This window comes from Indicator indicator, chromosome 20 (genome assembly GCF_027791375.1).
Source record: "Indicator indicator isolate 239-I01 chromosome 20, UM_Iind_1.1, whole genome shotgun sequence".
NCBI lineage: Eukaryota > Metazoa > Chordata > Aves > Piciformes > Indicatoridae > Indicator > Indicator indicator.
Genome location: NC_072029.1, coordinates 11525825 through 11542669, shown reverse-complemented (window position 1 = coordinate 11542669; position 16845 = coordinate 11525825). Strand labels below are relative to the sequence as shown.

Sequence of the window (16845 nt, the reverse complement as noted above, 5' to 3'; positions counted from 1 at the left end):
CAGGATAAAGACTGGGAAGCACAGCAGTGATGGTTCCAGAGAAGGAAGTCAGTCCTGCCAGGATCTTTGCTGACAGGGTGTGAGGAGGTTGGAGAGGCTGGGATCTCAGCCACAAAACAACAACACATTTTTTTAGCAGAAGAGATAATTAAATGTGAGAACACTTTTATGAGGCAGTAATGCAGCGTAACCACAGCTCAAAGTCTGAACTATCAGTGGCTTGTCCACAAGACAAGTGTGACCCTTCCCCTGGCAGAGTTCCTGGCCTTCTGCATCCAGGTGGGCTGAGCAGACGATTGTCTCCCTCCTCCTGGCATGCCTAGTCTGTGGATGGTCTTTGCGCCATGCCAGTTTCTCTGCCATCTCACAGGGTTTTTGTTCAGACACAGGCTCACTCTCGCTGTCCTCCCCTGTGTGCAGCATCCTTGGGAGGTGGTGTGGCTGAGGCTCCATGCCCTGAGGTTGTGGTGCCACAAGATGTGCATGAGAACAGCAGAAATATTGTCTCTTATTTCCTGCTCTGGTCCTTGGCCACAGTGGTGTGCTGGGCAGAGACAGTGTGCCATCTGCAGTGCCATTCAGGCCCTGTCTTGGGCTGATACAGCTGATTTAGTGCCCTGCCAGGTGCCAGAGCAGTGTCACTTTTTCCTGCAATGTGCATTACTTTGCATTGATCACCACAGAGCTCCATTTGCCAGTGAAGTGTCAGTTACCAAACTTCATTTGTCACTGCACAGACTTTGCACACAGTTGCTCCTCCTGCTGCCAGAAGCCTCTGGCACCAGAATCAGAAGCAGGAGAAGTGGAAGGGAAAAAAAAAAAAACACAAAAGGGAAAAATCCCTTCCCTCTGCAGTGCTGCTGCTGGGACACGTGGAAGCAGGGTGGGAAGGGAGAAGTGGAAACACCACGTGAGGAGGTACCAGAGCACAGCAGAGCAGAGGGGACATCTGTGATCTGCAGCCAATATGAGCATTCCACCTCTGTGTTTCCACCTTATTCTCCATCCTGAATCTAGTCTGCCTTAGTCCCTCTGTTCTTCAGTCAGTGAATGGGTGCAACATCCACTGGCTCAGCGCTGTGGTCAGGCAGATGGGACAGGGGCTGCTCCTCCCAGGCTCACGCTGGCTCAGAGTGGTCCCTGGTGTCTCCCACATGGGGCTGTTGCACAGGGGGTTGCTGCCTTTTTGGTTGGCTTGTCAAAAACTTACCTTGGAAGTATCTTTTTTGTAATCTGCTTGATTGGAAAAGAAATCCAACTGCAAAGCTAGGCTTCCAAGGGCTGGGTCAGTTCTGTCATCCTCACTGTCCTGCACAGTAGCCTGCAGCAGAGTGGAAGCTGGCGTCAAGGAAATAACAGATAACAATCCTCTGTGTGAGGTCCTGTCCTGGTGTCTTACTGGTCAGCCACTGGTTCTAGCTGTGAACCTGGGGCTGAGCATTGCCCCACATCATGGGCATGACTGATGACCTATGGCATTGTCTGGTGTCTATAAGCTTGTCCCATTCTTCCTTGTGTCTTTTTTAGCTGGTTTTGGACAGTTACAGCAGGGTTTTGTTCACAGAAGCATAATCTACTTTTGGTGTTGGCATAGCCAATGTAGTGAAAGTTATGTGGGCAGCAAGCCTGCCATCCCTGTGGGGGAGCTGCCATCCCTGTAGGGGAGCTGCCACCCCTGTGGGGTACATCCTGACATGGAGGGTGCACCCTGGGAGGAGGGTGAGGGCCGGCCTGGTGACCAGTCATGCTCTCCCATGATCTCACAGCAGCACAGCCCTTCCACTGTGGGGAGCATCACTACTGGCATCCCCAAAGCCTCCTGCCAGGGGAGACCTCAGCAGCTGGATCGGGTTGGGCATGGTGTCAGGCTCAGCCCTTGTCACAGCAGCAGGGGAGCACAGAGGAGCAGATGGCTTGGGCTGCAGCCCCGCTGCCTGTGGAGGCTCCCATCCCAACGGATGCACCCATCCCAGCGCCTGCGTGTGCAGGGCACAAGCATCTCAGGTTAGCATCCTGAGAAAGTTGGTGAGGTCTGGGGATAAATTGCCATCAGTTTATCTCATTTAGGAGGTAATCAGAGGCAGGGACGTGCGGAGCAATTGAATCTTAGTTGTTCTGAAGTATCATAAATCAAACGAGCTGTTGCTTTTTTACATGGCCGCATGTTAAAGAGAGCGCCGTGTCAGGCTGCTAGGGAGCATCAGCAAAGTATGGCAAGCGTGGTATTGGGGATGTCACCGCGGTGGGGAGTGCTGTCAGGGAGCACCCACTGCCACGGGCTGTCAGGGGATGCCACACAGCCCCGGGAGGAGCTCCTCACCAAGAGCTCCTCACAGTCTCAGCTTCAGGGACCATCAGGAGAGTCTGCTGGAGATGGAATCCCAGCAAAGTGCTGTGGCCAGGAGTGCTCTGTCCTGCCGCAAACAGTCCCAGAGCCCCACAGGTGCTGCGCCTGCTCCGTGCCCAGGACCCCCCGCTCACCAGGCACATCTGACGGCAGCACCTTAGCGATGGTCCCTGCGCCAGCATCCCCGTGGCTGCCAGAGCCCCAGGGATAATGAACTTCTCATGTGCTTAAAGAGTGATGCAGGGTGCATGGCGAGAAGCTGACAGCCCCTTAATGTGCTGCTCAGCGGCGGCCAAACGACGCGGTTCTGTCTTTGTTTTTTAGTTTTAAAACCCAGGGGAAATTGATGGCCGGTACAGAGTTGTGCTGGGGCACCACGCGTGATTAATGCCAACTGTCAGGGGCTGCCGGGGCCCATCCCGCAGGCTGGGCGCAGGGCTGAGCAGCTTGCTGGGGATTCCAGCTGCCGCCGCTCGGCTCCCACCTGCCCCACGCAGCTCCTGCCACCTGGGCGTTCCTTTGCCAGGCCTCTCCATCCAGCACTAACGAGATGCTCCCCCTGACAGAGCCCAGCAGCCCCTGCTCTGGCCTGGCCTGGCCTGGCAGGAGCAGCTTGTGCCTGGGCATTGCCACGCTATGGCCGATCCCATGTCCCCAGGAGCACCACATCCCCTCGCTCCCTGGTTCCTGGGGGGAGCTTGTGCAGCTCTGCGCTGCTCCTCAGCCCCCTGTGTGCACACCCAGGACCCTGCCCATGTGTCTGGCAGAAGCCTCTACATGCACCATGAAGCCTGTGTTGTCCATGCCCCTCCTCCTGTGCCCACAAGGTGACCCCCTCCTGTCCCCAGCGTGTGCACACACCCACCACGGCCCCTCTGCACACCCCCTCCCCAGCCCCACCACACTGTGTGCACACACTGCACCCCTTATGACACTGTGCCCCCACAGACAGAGCAGTGACACTCTGGGTCGCTTGCAGTGACATCACCATATACCCTATGGCACCCCTCAGGAGCCCCTTCTCTTCTGACACCCCAAACCCCCTGCCCACAAGTTCGTGTACAAACACACACACGCATCTCAGCTGGCATCACCACACGGAGCCCTCCCCACCCTGCTGCCCCCAGCCCAGTGTGGCCCCCAGCCCAGTGTGGCTGCCAGCACCGGGGGCACCGGGGATGTGCCAGCTCAGCTAGGGGCACCAGGAGCTCCGTGGGCGCTGGGACGAGGCGCTGCGGGGTCTCCACAGCAGTGCCGGTGCCGGCAGCGCGGCTGCGGAGGGCCTGTCCCTGCTGCACTAATACAGGTTGGGAATATTGGGTTTAATGATCTGCAAAATGAGGAGGCAGCCAGCTGACATTTACGGATGGTGCCGCATCCTTCTCTTCCCAGACGCCTGCTAATTTGTTGATATCCCAAACACCTCATAATGATCTGGTACAGTGGCAGCTTGCAAACAAGCATCCCGAGGCTGGGGGGCCGCTGGCTGCCCTGCTCCTGGGCACTCCTCATGGACCTGGCAGCTGTGGAGCTGGGACTCTGTTCGCCCGAGGCAGGACCAGCCCTGGGTCCCCTGCCATGTGTCCCCCCTTACCTCATCTCTGTGTGGCCATGCACTCGCCTGGTGTCCAGAGGCACCTCTGCTCCCCCAGCTCAAAATGGGAGGAAGGATGGGAGCAGTAGAGGGGCAGAGTGGTGAGATTGGATGTGACTGGGAGCTCAGGGAGAGTGGAAGAGAAAGGAGACTTCTGCTTCAAGAACAGGGCATGGCTCAGTGTGCTGAGATGTTGAGCGGCATCCTGCTTCTCCCTCCAGAACCTGCTGGGATGCAGGGGCAGGTGTCCCACACTGACCTGTGTGCCAGGCAGGGGCTGCATCCCGTCTGCTCAGGCAGGAGCCAGCTGGGAGCTGGCATAGGAGGATCTCCATGCTTGGGTGCCTGGAGTGCTGGTGTGGAAGTGCTCCTGCCCATCCTCTGTGGTGAGGTTCCTCCTGCCCAGCTCGCTGGAACAGGAGGTGCTGAAGTTGAGGTGCTTTTAGCCACCCAGCACAGCTCTTCTGCTTGGAACTGTGCTCTCCCCGCTGAGCACAGAGACAAGTTTTCAGGATGCTGCTTCCCTTCCTCCCCAACTCCTCCTCTCCAACCCCTGCTGCTCCTGCAGGTGACAGTGACAGATTCACCACTCTGCTCTTGGGCAGCAGAGCTCTGTTCCACCCCAGCTTCTTGGTGGGCTCTTCCTTTCCCCTTGTGCTGGCTCTTGGCAGTGATGCAGGGTGCCTCCGTTCCCCTCTTTCTCCCGGTGCTGTGGTGCTCATCTGCTGACCTTCAGGAAGTGCTTCTTCCCAAAGCTGGCTTGCAGGGTGGGGGGACTGCTGGCTCCCCCCTGTAGCACAGTGGGCTTCTCAGGGCTGACTCCATGAGGGCTGCAGTGGCTGCAGTTGTCCTCAGGCCCTCTCAGCTCGGTGCCTGGGTTGCTGGCAGGGCTGGGGTGCGGTGCCCGCGCTCGCTGCCGGGCAGCGTTGGAGCTGGGTCGTGGGGTTAACACCCATTAGCAGAGCCGGCTCCCACCCAGCCCTGCTCAGCAACTCTTTACGGAGCTCAGTCTTTAAAACATCATCAAAAAATCATCAGGAGAGAGCCGAGTGCTCGTTTCCACTGCCCACTAATTCTAATGGAGCTGGCATAATGGACTCCCACCCGCGCCAACAGCCAGCCGCAGGGCTGGGAGACGGCTCTGCCTTCTGGCCCTGCGGTGGCCCCTCTGCCCTGAGGCAGCTGGAGGGGGCTTCCTGCTCCTGTGGAATGGTTTTCCCTGGGACCTTGGCCTGGGCAAGTATGAGCTGGCGATTTCTGGGGCTCCTCTGGCCACCTGGGCCTCTGGGAAGGAGCCTGCATCCCACATGTGGTGCAGCGAAGGGTATGCTGCCAGCTCTGCTTCAGGAGAGGTGGTCCGGATCCTTCTGCCTGTGGCATCTGCTTTGTGCTACCCTTTCACCTGGCCAGAAATGCCCCTGAAACATGAAAATCTGTGCCTCAAGCTATGGCTTGAGTCTGATTCAACTTGTCCAGGTGCCCCAGGGAATTCAGAAACCACTCAAGAAGCTTGGTCTGCATGCCTTTGAAAGCTGCTCTGAGTTCTCTGTTCCTTTCCCAGCTCTGCCAAGCCCTGTGTGCCAGTCTGAGGCTGTGATCCCTGGTTCCCTGCTGTCCTGCCATAGCCACATCATGCTCAAGAGCTCTGGCTCTGCAGTGCTGTCTTCTGTGGTAGCAGGGGAAGGAGGAAGGGGTTGTGCTGCTGAGAAGAGCTTTGATGTGGAAGCAAGGCTGCTGTCCTTGGCTCTTCCCTAGCTGTGCTGAGAGCAGCAGGCCCTTTGTTGGGAGTAAAGCTGGCATCCAGGAGGTGCAAAGGAGGAAGGGAAGAGAGGTCCTGCACTGGCAAAGTTGGCACTGGGACTTTGGTTTGACTGGGACTGCTGCCAGGGCTGGGATTGGACAACCTGGGGCTGTGGGATGCCCCTGAGCATGGGGGGAAGCTGAGAAAGGCAAGGAGAACAGGGCCCATTCTGATCTATGGATGTCAAGTACTCCCTCAGGCACCTGGGCCGTCACAGTCCCCCAGGAAGGCACACTCCCTTCTTCCCTTCCTGCAGTTAGTGCTTCTTCCTGGGCAGGAATCCCTTCTGCAGCTCTCAGGGGCCTGATCCTGCTCTTCTGTAGCCTCCTGCAGAGGCAGAAGGAGCTGTCTCAAGAGCAGCTGGAGCATCAAGTCCCCAGGCTGCAGATCCGAGTCATGGGTTGGGACATGGAAGAGGTGGGGGCAGCTGCTTGCACACAAGTGGGCTGGAGCTGAGCAGGAGGTGGGCAGATCCAGCTGGAGCTGTGGTGGTAGGTTCCTGTATCACTTGGCTGCTGCTGTCAGTGGTTGGGTGCTCCCTGCCCACGTCCAGGGGCTGGCAGTGCTCACAGAGGGTGGTGCTAGCTGGCCATGGGGCAGCAGCTGTCAACCTGGCTGTTGTCTGGTCATTTCTTCTCCTAGTATTCCAAAGTTAGTAGCTGGATATTTTCCAGGAATTTTGTTTCTGAGCTGGGATTTGGTGTCCTTGGAGCTTCAAGAGCAAATATCCTTAGGGTGGGAGGCACATGGGGTCTCTTCTGCAGCTGAGAGCTGCAGGAAAGGACAAAGTGCTGGGCAAGCCTGATGTCTTGGTTAGGTGAGTGCACCACAGAGAGGGGAAGAGTCCAACAGTGTGTCTGACTGTTGTCCTCCTTCTGTGTCCCAGAGTGTCTCATTCTCAGCAGGATAAAGACAGTTGTGGGCATCTTTCCCCAGGGGAAGAGTCCCAGGTTGATTTCAGGGTGCAGTGAGTGCAGCAGTCTCCCTGTTCTGTCTGGAAAAGGCAAGTCAGTTGGCACTTCACGTGGAGAGCCCTTTGTCCTGGAGTCATTTGATCCTCCCAAGGATCTCCTGCTGTAGAGACCAAGCCTTCCTACCCCAGTCTGTTTCTCATGATCTCCAAGCCCTGTGGCTGCTGCTGGGATCTGGGCAGAACACTCTGTAAGATGCTCTCAGCAGCAGCAAAGGGCAGGCATCTTTCCAGTCAGATGTCACTTAATTTTAACCCCCGTGAGATGCAAGATCCTGAGCCTGCTGTGCAAGCAGCAGGACACTCCCCACCACGGCACAGGAGCAGGAGCAGGTTTTACCCTGGGGTTGCTCTGGGGTAAGCAGCCACACGTGAGGGAAGGAGCTGTGGAGAGCTGGGTGCTGTTGCTGGCACTTTTCAGTGCAGGTGCTGGTGCCTGCAGAGGAAGTGAGCTCTGGGAAGAGCACTTGCAGGAGAGGAAGGGCTCTGCCCTCCCACCACCCCCACCGGAGCTCTCTGTCTCCTCAAGGAGACTTCCCGTGGCTGCTCCCATTTTCTGAGAGTGTTTATGGACACAGCCCTGCTCTGCCTATGCTAGGAGGCCATGCAGTACCTGAGGCTGACCATGTCCTTGCTGGGACCTGGCAGGTGGCTTTTGCACCCATTTGTGAGCTCTGCTGGGGTGCTGCAGGGTGCAGGAGGTCCCTTAGGCACTGCCCTTTGGCTGTTCCCCTCCACAGCAAGCGGCTCCTCTGGCTGCAGCTTTTGGGGAGAGTCAGGCAGAGCAGAGGACCCCCTCCAGATGCCTACAGACTCCCCCTGAACCTTCCTAAATCCCATCCAGACCCCTCTAAACCCCTCCAGATCCCTCCACTCTCCTCCCCATGCCCACCTCTGCCAGCACAGACCCTGCCAAGCCCGAGGTCAGCATAGCTCTGCTTCACTGCTGGCCAGACAGGACCCCCTTGGCCTCCTGGCTGTCTCTGGAGCTGTGCAGTTGACTCCCTGCTTTTAATAGAGAGCTGGGAAGGCACATTATGGAGATGAGGGTGTTATTTGCATAACGCTAATTAGGTAATTACAAATCATTTTGCTATGAGCTGAAGCGTGTGCTGTGACATAACGTTTATTAGTCATTCCATTCAGGCCCTGCTCCCTTCAGTCATTTACTGCACTAACTACTGAAGTTGGCAATAAAAGGTGGCTCCTGGTGCTTGGGTATGAGGTTGAGGCAGGCCTTTACCCCACCTATACCTGAGGCCCCTGTGCCCACTTGCTGCAGCCCGTGGCGGGGGCTGGCAGAGCCCAGTCCTGCACTGCGTTTTAAGCCTTGGTTTTCAGCAGGATCTTGGGTGTTTTCGGGGCCATTTTGTTGGGCACAGGGTTCTGAGGTGCTTTCACATGTTTTCTCACTCTGCCCTGTGTCTCTGGTGCTGGCAGTGCCACCCAGCACAGAGGTGCCTGGGCTCTGACACCCTCCCTGGGTGCCCACCAAGCAGACTGTGTTGGTAGGGATGCCAACACTGTTGTTCGTACCCAGCCTCTAAGTGTCTGGCAGCCCGAGCAGCCCTTGGGGCTCACCAGAAATGCCCTGCCTGAAGAGGGGAAGCCTGGAACATGTGCCCATGTTTCACAGCCAGAGAGGTGCTTCACTACCAAGGCTGGGTCTTCTGGGCTTGCTGGTGGGGTGCAGATGGGGTGTGTTGCTGTGCAGAGGGATGGGTCGCTGGCCTTGCCTTCCTGGGCACTCTGTCCCACATGTGTCCCTACTGCCATCCCTGCCACTATTCCTGCTGCAGTCCACGTGCCTATGGAAACAGCTCTACTTCACTGGCTCCCAGGGACCCCTCCTGGCCACCAGCTTCCAAGGTTTGGGAGCCAGAGGCTGCCTGCCCAGTAGCAGACCACAGAGACGTGACAGTGATGAGATGGCATCACTCCTGCTGCTCCATGGCTCCTGCTGATCCATGGCTTGTGCCTCTCTGTGGGTCTTCATGGCTTAATGCTTCTCTGTGGGTGAACAGCAGCTGTGCCCTGTGACAGTGGCCCTGTGAAGTACCCAGGCACTGAGGGCTCCCTAAGCAGGGTCTCTGCCCTGCTGTGCTCCTCAGCTGGTGATGATGCCCCTTCTTGATGCCCGGGACTGAAGAGTTGCCTTTGAGCCCACCTCAAGGGTCCTCCTTGCACCTCCTGATCTGGTGTGCAGGTCCCTGTCCCTCTAAGGCCATTCAACAGCAAGCACCAAGCCCTTGGGGTGTGATGGGGTTGTTCTGGGGCACCAGCTCTGTGGAGGAGCTGATTTCACTGCTCAGGAGTTGCTGCTCTCTCCAAGGGTGGGACTCATGAAGAGCAGAGTGCAAACAGCTGCCAGGAGCCCAGTGCTGCAGCCTGGGATGGTACCAAGGCTGCAGCTCTGTTTGTGTACGGAAAGAAAGCCTGTGGCTCCCCATGGACACTGCACCTCCATTCCATCCACCTGGCACCACTGCTGCAGGGATCCTGCCTGTCTGTGGGTATGGCAGTGGCCCACAGGGATCTGCCTGTGGTTCAACCCCTGCAAGTCCAACAGGCTCTCTCCTTCCATCACCTGTGTCATGGCAGTCATGTCTCTTCCAGAGCCAGATGAGCCATTTGAGTTCATTATTGTGTCCCTGACGGGCCAGACATGGCTCTTCGAGGCCTCAACGTCAGAGGAGCGAGAGCTCTGGGTCCAGGCCATCGAGAGCCAGATCCTGGCCAGCCTGCAGGGCTGTGAGAGCAGCAAAAACAAGGTAAGAGGCCTCAGCTGAGTTCTGCTTTGCTCCCTTGTCTCTGACATCTGCTTTCTGTGTCCTTCCCTGTCCCAGGCTCCCCTCTCCATACAGGCTGGATCTGCTTCTGGTTGGGATTGAAGTCTATCTCTGGGACTGTGCTGCTCTCCACAGTCTCTGTCACCTCTCTGAGCTCCCTGTCCTCTCCATAACCTAGGTCCAGCCCCATGGAGCTCTCTGTAACTCAGTATGGCTTTATCCTGAGCTCTGCATCCCACCAGCGCTTGATCCTGAGCTCTCTGCATCCCACCAGGGCTGGATCCTGAGTTCTGCTCCCTCCTTGGGCAGCTCTACCCTTTCACTCCCTTTCCTGGCCCACCACCCCCTGCTCCTACAAATGAATGTCCCCTCTGGACCCTGTTCTCCGAGTGCTACATTGGGCACCTCTCCCTGCAGCAGAGCCTGTGGGGCGCCTACCGCAGGGAGTTGCCCGCCGCAGCAAGGTGCCAGCCGCTCCCTGCTGGGCCGTCGGTGGGCAGAGGGGAGGGCGGGGGGCAGGCAGCTGTCCCCAGTAACTGAGGCTCCTGTGTGCTGTGTTGCAGGCGCGGCTGGGCAGCCAGAGCGACGCGCAGGCCATGCAGGCCGTCCGCACCGCCCGTGGCAACAGCTTCTGCGTGGACTGCGACGCGCCAAGTGAGTGGGGCTGCATGGGCGGGGGGCTGCTCACCCGGGGAGGGGGACTCCACCTCAGCCACATCCTTCCTTACCCCAGAGCACCGTGGGGCTGTCTCATCCTGTCCTGCGGCGGGCTCGTCGTTCAGGGATGGGTTACTGACCCACCTTCCACTGACACCATCCTGACCGGCCTGGGGCCCTCTCTGTGCTGCTGGGACGCTGGGCTTGGAAGGGATCCGGTGGGCGGGGGTCTGCAGTTCTGGGTTTCCTTGGTCATAGGAGACAGGCTGGTGAGTCCATGCTGGTATTAACTCTCTTCCACTGATCTTGTTACCATCAGATCCTGACTGGGCAAGCCTGAACCTGGGCTCCCTCATGTGCATTGAGTGCTCGGGGATCCATCGCAACCTGGGCACCCACCTGTCTCGTGTGCGCTCCTTAGACCTGGATGACTGGCCCAGCGAGCTCCTCATGGTCATGACTGCCATAGGCAACGCCCTGGCCAACACTGTCTGGGAAGGAGCTGTGGAAGGCTACCCCAAGCCCACCCCTGAGAGCAGTCGGTAAGAGAGATGGGGAAATGCAGAGATGCTTCTCAGACACAGCCACATCAGGAGGCTTGAGGACGCCACAGGAGATTGGGAGCAGCCATCCAGTCAGCGAGGTGGACAGGAATCCTCAGGGTACTCCAGGGCTTGAGGTCCTGCCTGCTCTCTGGCACCAGAGGCCCTCTCCCAAACAGAGAATTGGGCAGGAATCCTTGAGGTACTCCAGCATTCGAGGTCCTGCCTGCCCCCTGGCACTAGAGTTCCTCTCTGATGGTCCTGGTGGGCCAGCAGAGCTTCCCGACTGTCCTCGGCCACACACTGACTGCCAGAGCCACGGCTGGTTGCAAAACAGAAGGGGTTAACAGAGATGGCTTGGCAGCATGGTGCGGGTCTCCAGGGTGAGTCCCTTTCAGGCCCTTGTCTGTCCCGATCGGAGCGCCTGTGCTGTCACTCATCCCAACAAGAGCCCATTCTGCAGCTTATCAGTGGAGCTGGGGGGTCAGGGGGCAGCGAGCATGCTCGGCACGGGGCATTGATGGCCGCCTGCCAGCTGCAGATGGACAGAAAGGCAGCAGATAGCGGCGGCTCGGCACACATCGATCCGCGGCCCCCAGCGGGACGGGCGCTGCCGCAGCCTTTGTTCACAACGGGCGAGACGGCAATGCCGATAAGAGGCCTCCCGTGGCACCGGGATGGCGCAGGCAGCCGCCAGCCTCCCGCCGCTGCCGGCCCTGGCCCCCGCACAGCGTGAGGCAGGCTTGGGCCCTGCAGTGCTGCAGGACAGGCAGCAGGAGGGTAGGGGCCCTGGCGTGGGTGGCAGTGCAGGGTCTGGGTGCAGCATGCTGATGTCCATGCATGGATAGAAGCACCCAGAGTCAATAGCGAGCTGCAGAGAGAAAGTGCAGCGAGAGAAGGGAAGGGTGAAGGACCAGGACAGGGATTTTCCCTTGAATGCTGGGGTCAGTTGTGGGTCCCTTACTCCAAGAAGAAAATTGAGGGGCTGGAGCAATTCTAGAGAAGGGCAGTAAAGATGGCAAAGGGTCTGATGAGGAGCAGCTGAGGGACCTGGGGTTGTGCAGCCTGGAGAAAAGGAAGCTGAGGAGAGACCTTCTGGTCCTCTCCAGCTCCGTGAAAGGAGGTTGGAGCCAGGTGGGCTCAGTAATAGGACAATAGAAAATGGCCTCAAGTTGTGCCAGGGGAGGCTCAGGTTGGACATGAAGAACAATTTCTTCCCCTTGAGGGTTGTAAAAGGCAAGGCCCAGACTGCCCAGGGCAGTGGTGGAGTTCCCATCCCTGGAGGGGTTTCACAGCCATGAAGATGTGGTGCTGAGGGACATGGTTTGGAGGTGATCTAGAAATGCTGGGGTAACGGTTGGACTTGCTGATCTTCCAACCAAAACAATTCTGCAATTCCATGAATCTTTAAGTGTGTGGGAGAGTGTGTGTCCAGAGCAGTGTGACACCGCTGGTGACAGCCATGTGCACATGGGGGGCATTCAGGGTGGCAGTGCTCTTGGCATGAATGGCCCAGGCAGGTTGGCCCACCTGTGACAGTGAGTGCCCCATCTCCCCTCCTGGAGGTGTTCAAGAAACATGTGGCTGTGGCACTTAGGGGTATGGTTTGATGGTGTCGGGTTGATGGTTGGAACTTGGATGGTCTAAGAGGGCTTCTCCCACCCAAACAGTTCTATGATTCCATGATTCTGTGATCTGGCAGGGAGGAGAAGGAACGCTGGATCCGGGCCAAGTATGAGCAGAAGCTCTTCCTGGCTCCGCTGCCCCAGTCGGACATCCCCCTGGGGCAACAGTTGCTGCGGGCAGTGGTGGAGGATGACCTGCGGCTTGTGGTGACGCTTCTGGCCCATGGCACCAAGGAGGAAGTGAATGAGACCTATGGGGATGGAGATGGGCGCACAGCACTGCATCTGTCCTGCGCTATGGCCAACGTAGTCTTCACGCAGCTGCTCATCTGGGTAAGACAGGACCCAGCAGCCTCCACTGCAGCACCTCAGGCCCTGTCCCAGAGCTTCCCTACTGCAGCATTTCCTTGCTCCCAGGTCTCGGGACACCCCTTGTCCATCCTGGTCCCACAGGTTCCCTCTCATGCCCACTGGCACTGCCCTATCCATGCTTACATCTGCCCCTTCCTGCCCACCCTAGTGCCACAGAACCCCTCTGCCAGTGCCCTTGCTGTGCCACCCCCATGCCCACTGACCACTGACCTGCTGCTTTCTCTCCTGCACAGTACGGGGTGGATGTGAAGAGCCGGGACGCTCGGGGCCTGACCCCGCTGGCCTACGCCCGGCGAGCCGGCAGCCAGGAGTGCATCGACATCCTGCTGCAGCACGGCTGCCCCAGTGACGCTGCTGTCACCACGCTGACCCCCAGCCTGCCTCGCCGCAACGCCAACGCCAACGCCAACAACAACGTCTGCTCCGGGGGGCTGCCTGACCTCCGCTCCAGCCCCAGCCCTGTCTAGCTTCTCGTGGGCCTCCACTCACCACGCAGGCCACCTTCCAGCCCTGCCAGGGAACCAGGGCCTCAGGAGCGGCTCAGAGCCAGGCCACCTGCACTGCTCGGCCACCACCAGGACTCCTGGTCCAACTGGGAGAATACTGGGAGCCAGGAGCCTGCTCCTCTGCGCTGGTTCCTGCGGACTCTCCCCATGCAGCTGGAGTGGGGCTGAGCAGACCCAGCCTGTAGAGAGGCTCCCCCATGGTCACCAGGGTGGGGTCCTGCAGGACACTCTGTTCTCCTGATCGGTACAGGGGGAGGAGAAGCAGATTCTCTGTGCCCCCACCACATAGATAATGCAGGGGGCAGAGGCAGTTCCAGCGTGTGGCCTTCCCTGCACAGCTGGTACTGGGGAGGGCAATGGCTGCACCTACTCTTCCGAACTGGGGCAGTGTTGGCACAGTGCTCCTGCCCCCACTCCCCTATTGGCCTGCCCAGTGCAGTGGAATGGCAGGGGCAGCAGTGTCCGTGTTTCTCCCCTGTGCCCCTCACTACTTCTGGCTGGTGCAGGGAGGGCCCTGCTTGCTGGCGCTGCTGCCCATGTGCTGATGCCAAGGGAGCATCTCCCCTAGGCAGCCCCTGGACAAAGGCCACTCCCACCTCCCTGGTGACCTAGAGGAGGAAGAGGATAGTCACCCCGGGCCCCCCAGCTGTGTCTGTATGTCTGTAGAGTCACTGTCCTTCCAGGTTCAAGCCCCAAAGCCATACACAGTGTCTCCATCAGTGCCTCCCTGCTGGCTGCCGCTGCTGCCCAGGCGGGGCTGGTCTCCGGCTGCGCAGGAGGAGGAGGAGGCAAGCAGCCTCCTCCCCTTGGTGTGGGGCCAGGCCTGCAGCTGATCGCTGGACCCCCGAGGCTTTGGATGCTGCTGTGGAACGTCTTTGTCACTTGTGTATAAAATGTACATTGGAAATATTTATATGGACACTCTGTATATACTGTTTCTCTGCCATGAGTTGCCCTGTGTGTGTTATCTGCAGCCAAGGAGATAAAGGCAAATAAAGCAACCCCCCTCCTGCCAGGCCAGCTTCCTGTATGCTGCCTTTTGAGCCCCTGGTGCAGCCACAGGGCTGCTGCTTGCCCACTATGTGCTGGTTTCCATCCCACGCTGGCACATGTTCCACCCTTTCTCCTCCAGCTTGAGAGCCAGTACCTGCAGTCCTGTGCTGAACTGGGCAGTTGATGGGCATGGCAGAGTGCTGGAATGGGGAGGGGAGATGTGGGATAATGCAGGGACTCAGAGGTATCCCACAGAGGTGCCCAGCTCTGGTGGCATCAGAGCTGGGCACAGCAGAGGTGTGCACTGGGCAGGGTACATACTGGATCAGAAGTGCTGGAGCCAGCTGTGCCCTGTGTGCAGTGCAGGGAGCTCAAAGCTGGAATGGGAGGCAGGGAATGGTCATTGTCCCATCAGGCAAGGAGCCTGGGTGGTTTGCTGTGACAGGAGTGATGCTGAAAGTGGAGACAGCCAGTTGCAAGGCTCAGACAGCCCCCTGGGCAAGGAGGGCAGCTATGGGGCTCTACCATCCCTGACCCCACCTTCTCCCAGCTTTTGGCAGAGCAAGGCCCCAGTGGTTCACTGCCTGCAACCAAGGCCACACAAAGTGACAGTTTGGGGTTCCAGCATCCCCTCCTGCCACACCTGGGTCCAGGCTCTGTTCTGCACTGGCCCTGGGCACAAGTTTGGGTCCCCAGGCCTGTTATGGCAGTGCTGTAAGGAAGGGATGTGCCAAGAGACTCTGCTGCCTGCCCTAGCATCCCACCTGCCACAGGTACCCCTCAGCAGCCCACTCCTGTCTCTGACCTTCCCATGGTCACAGTGGTGGCTGTAAATGGTGGCCCCACCCCTCCACCCATCCCTTATCTCGTGTACCAGTTGTATGTGCCAGCATAGTGGTCCTGGTCCCGGTGCTGGTCCTGGTCCCGGTGCTGGTCCTGGTGCCAGTCTCCCCGCCCATGCTTGTTCCTGCCCCTCGTTCCCTGGGAAGGCAGCCGGTGCCCGGCTCGGCCCCAGCCCAGCGCTGGGTTTGGTTAATTTCCTGGCGACTGCATTAGCGGGAATGGAAGCCGAGGGACGGCAGCTCCTCTGGGGCCCATTAATCATCCCCCTCAGACAAGCTGCCTTGATTACAAGTGGCAAGAAATTCATTAGGGCTGCGGCTCTGACAACTTTTATCTGCGCGGCTGGATCTGACTCATTAGGCAGCCAAATTAAAGCCATGATGGGCCCTGATGAAATTCACTGCTTGTTTATCTTGTGCGATCTGATACATCTGCCCATACATCATCCCCTTCACGGGATCCCGCCCGGCCCGGCCCTGGCACCTCCCTTCCCATCCAAGCCCAGCCCAGACCCCAGCAGTGGGATGGGGTCCGCAGTCAAGCCCCTCGCTTGTCCCCACACTCTGCCTCCAGGGCCGGGCTGGGAGCAGCAGCCATGCCTATGGGAGCTGCTTGGGGACATCCTGAGCAGCTCCTCCTGGGGTGTGCAGCCCCCTCACTCAGGGCACTTACAGCCCCGGCCAGGTTCTGCTGGAGCTGGCACTGCTGCCAGTGCACAGCCCAGTGGGACAGCGCCAGTGCCCTGCTGTTGCCCACACCTTGCAGACAGGTGCTGGGCACAAGCCCTTTCCTCCAGCTCATGAGTGGACAGGCAAGGCTGTCGTGGGCTCCTGGCACCACAGTGGCCCTGGTTTCTTTAAGGGAGGTCAGCCTGTACCAGGGTGATGCTCAGGGTAAGGGCCAGTGCTGGGCACAGGCAGCCTCAGTGCTGCAGCACCTCTCCCATCCCTGTCAGGAGGGTCTGTACTGAACAGCAGCATCCCTGCTAGGAAAGCCACATGTTCCTGGCTGGCAGCGGGGACAGGCCTCAGCAGCAGCACTCAGATCCTGCCCTGCCCAGCCTTACCCTACTGTTCCAGTGCATCTCAGCACCCTGGTGCACATCTGGCACCACCCAGCCAGTCCTGGGACAGGACAGGCTAAGGCAGGAGCTGCTGTGTCCATGTTTAGGCTGGGGCCAGGCTCACCATGAGCATGGGCCAGAGCAGCAGCCCCAGCAACAGTGATGACCACACCAGCTCTTTGGCAGCACCATGAAGCCCCTGCTATGGCTAGCCAGCCCCAGTGCCCCCCTGTGCTGCGGCAGTGGCTGCAGCAGGATGCGGGTGCTGCAGCAGGGTGCGGGTGCTGCAGCAGGGTGCGGGTGCTGCAGCAGGGTACGGGTGCTTCAGGGCACATGAACACATCCAGAGTGTGCAGCTCCAGGATGAAACCCAGCCATGCCACAGGTCTGCACCACTTCTCAGAAAGTCTGGGTACAACAATATGCTCCATGCCAGGGCAAGCCCCATGAGGCACAGCTGGCAAAGAAAGCCCTGTGGGCCCTCTCTCAGCCCTGGCTGAGCTGGCACAGCCTCTGGAGAGTTTGTGGCTGGGCAGCAGCTATGGCACAGGGCAGTGTTACCCCAGCTGGGACCATAGAGGTGCCTTTACAAGAGCAGTGACCATGCTCTTGGTCTGCACTTCGGTGTTTCCAACCAATCCTGCCTCTTTGAAAGAGCAGGCAGAGGTGTGGCACCATGTCCCAGCTCCCTTGGCTGTGCTGACCAACATATGGCACCAACACGCTCCACCACAGCCCTTGTA

General features: G+C 58.8%; 1 protein-coding gene across 1 annotated transcript in view; it reads left to right on the top strand.

The window, feature by feature from the left end:
• AGAP3 (ArfGAP with GTPase domain, ankyrin repeat and PH domain 3) overlaps positions 1–13164 on the top strand; it is a 62154-nt gene extending 48990 nt beyond the window's left edge. Inside the window, exons 10-14 of the mRNA XM_054389966.1 lie at positions 9329–9483; positions 10065–10155; positions 10478–10700; positions 12403–12658; positions 12931–13164. Of these exons, the coding sequence (XP_054245941.1) occupies positions 9329–9483; positions 10065–10155; positions 10478–10700; positions 12403–12658; positions 12931–13164 (959 nt within the window). The remainder of the gene's footprint in view (positions 1–9328; positions 9484–10064; positions 10156–10477; positions 10701–12402; positions 12659–12930) is intronic.
• Positions 13165–16845: the final 3681 nt, after the last annotated feature.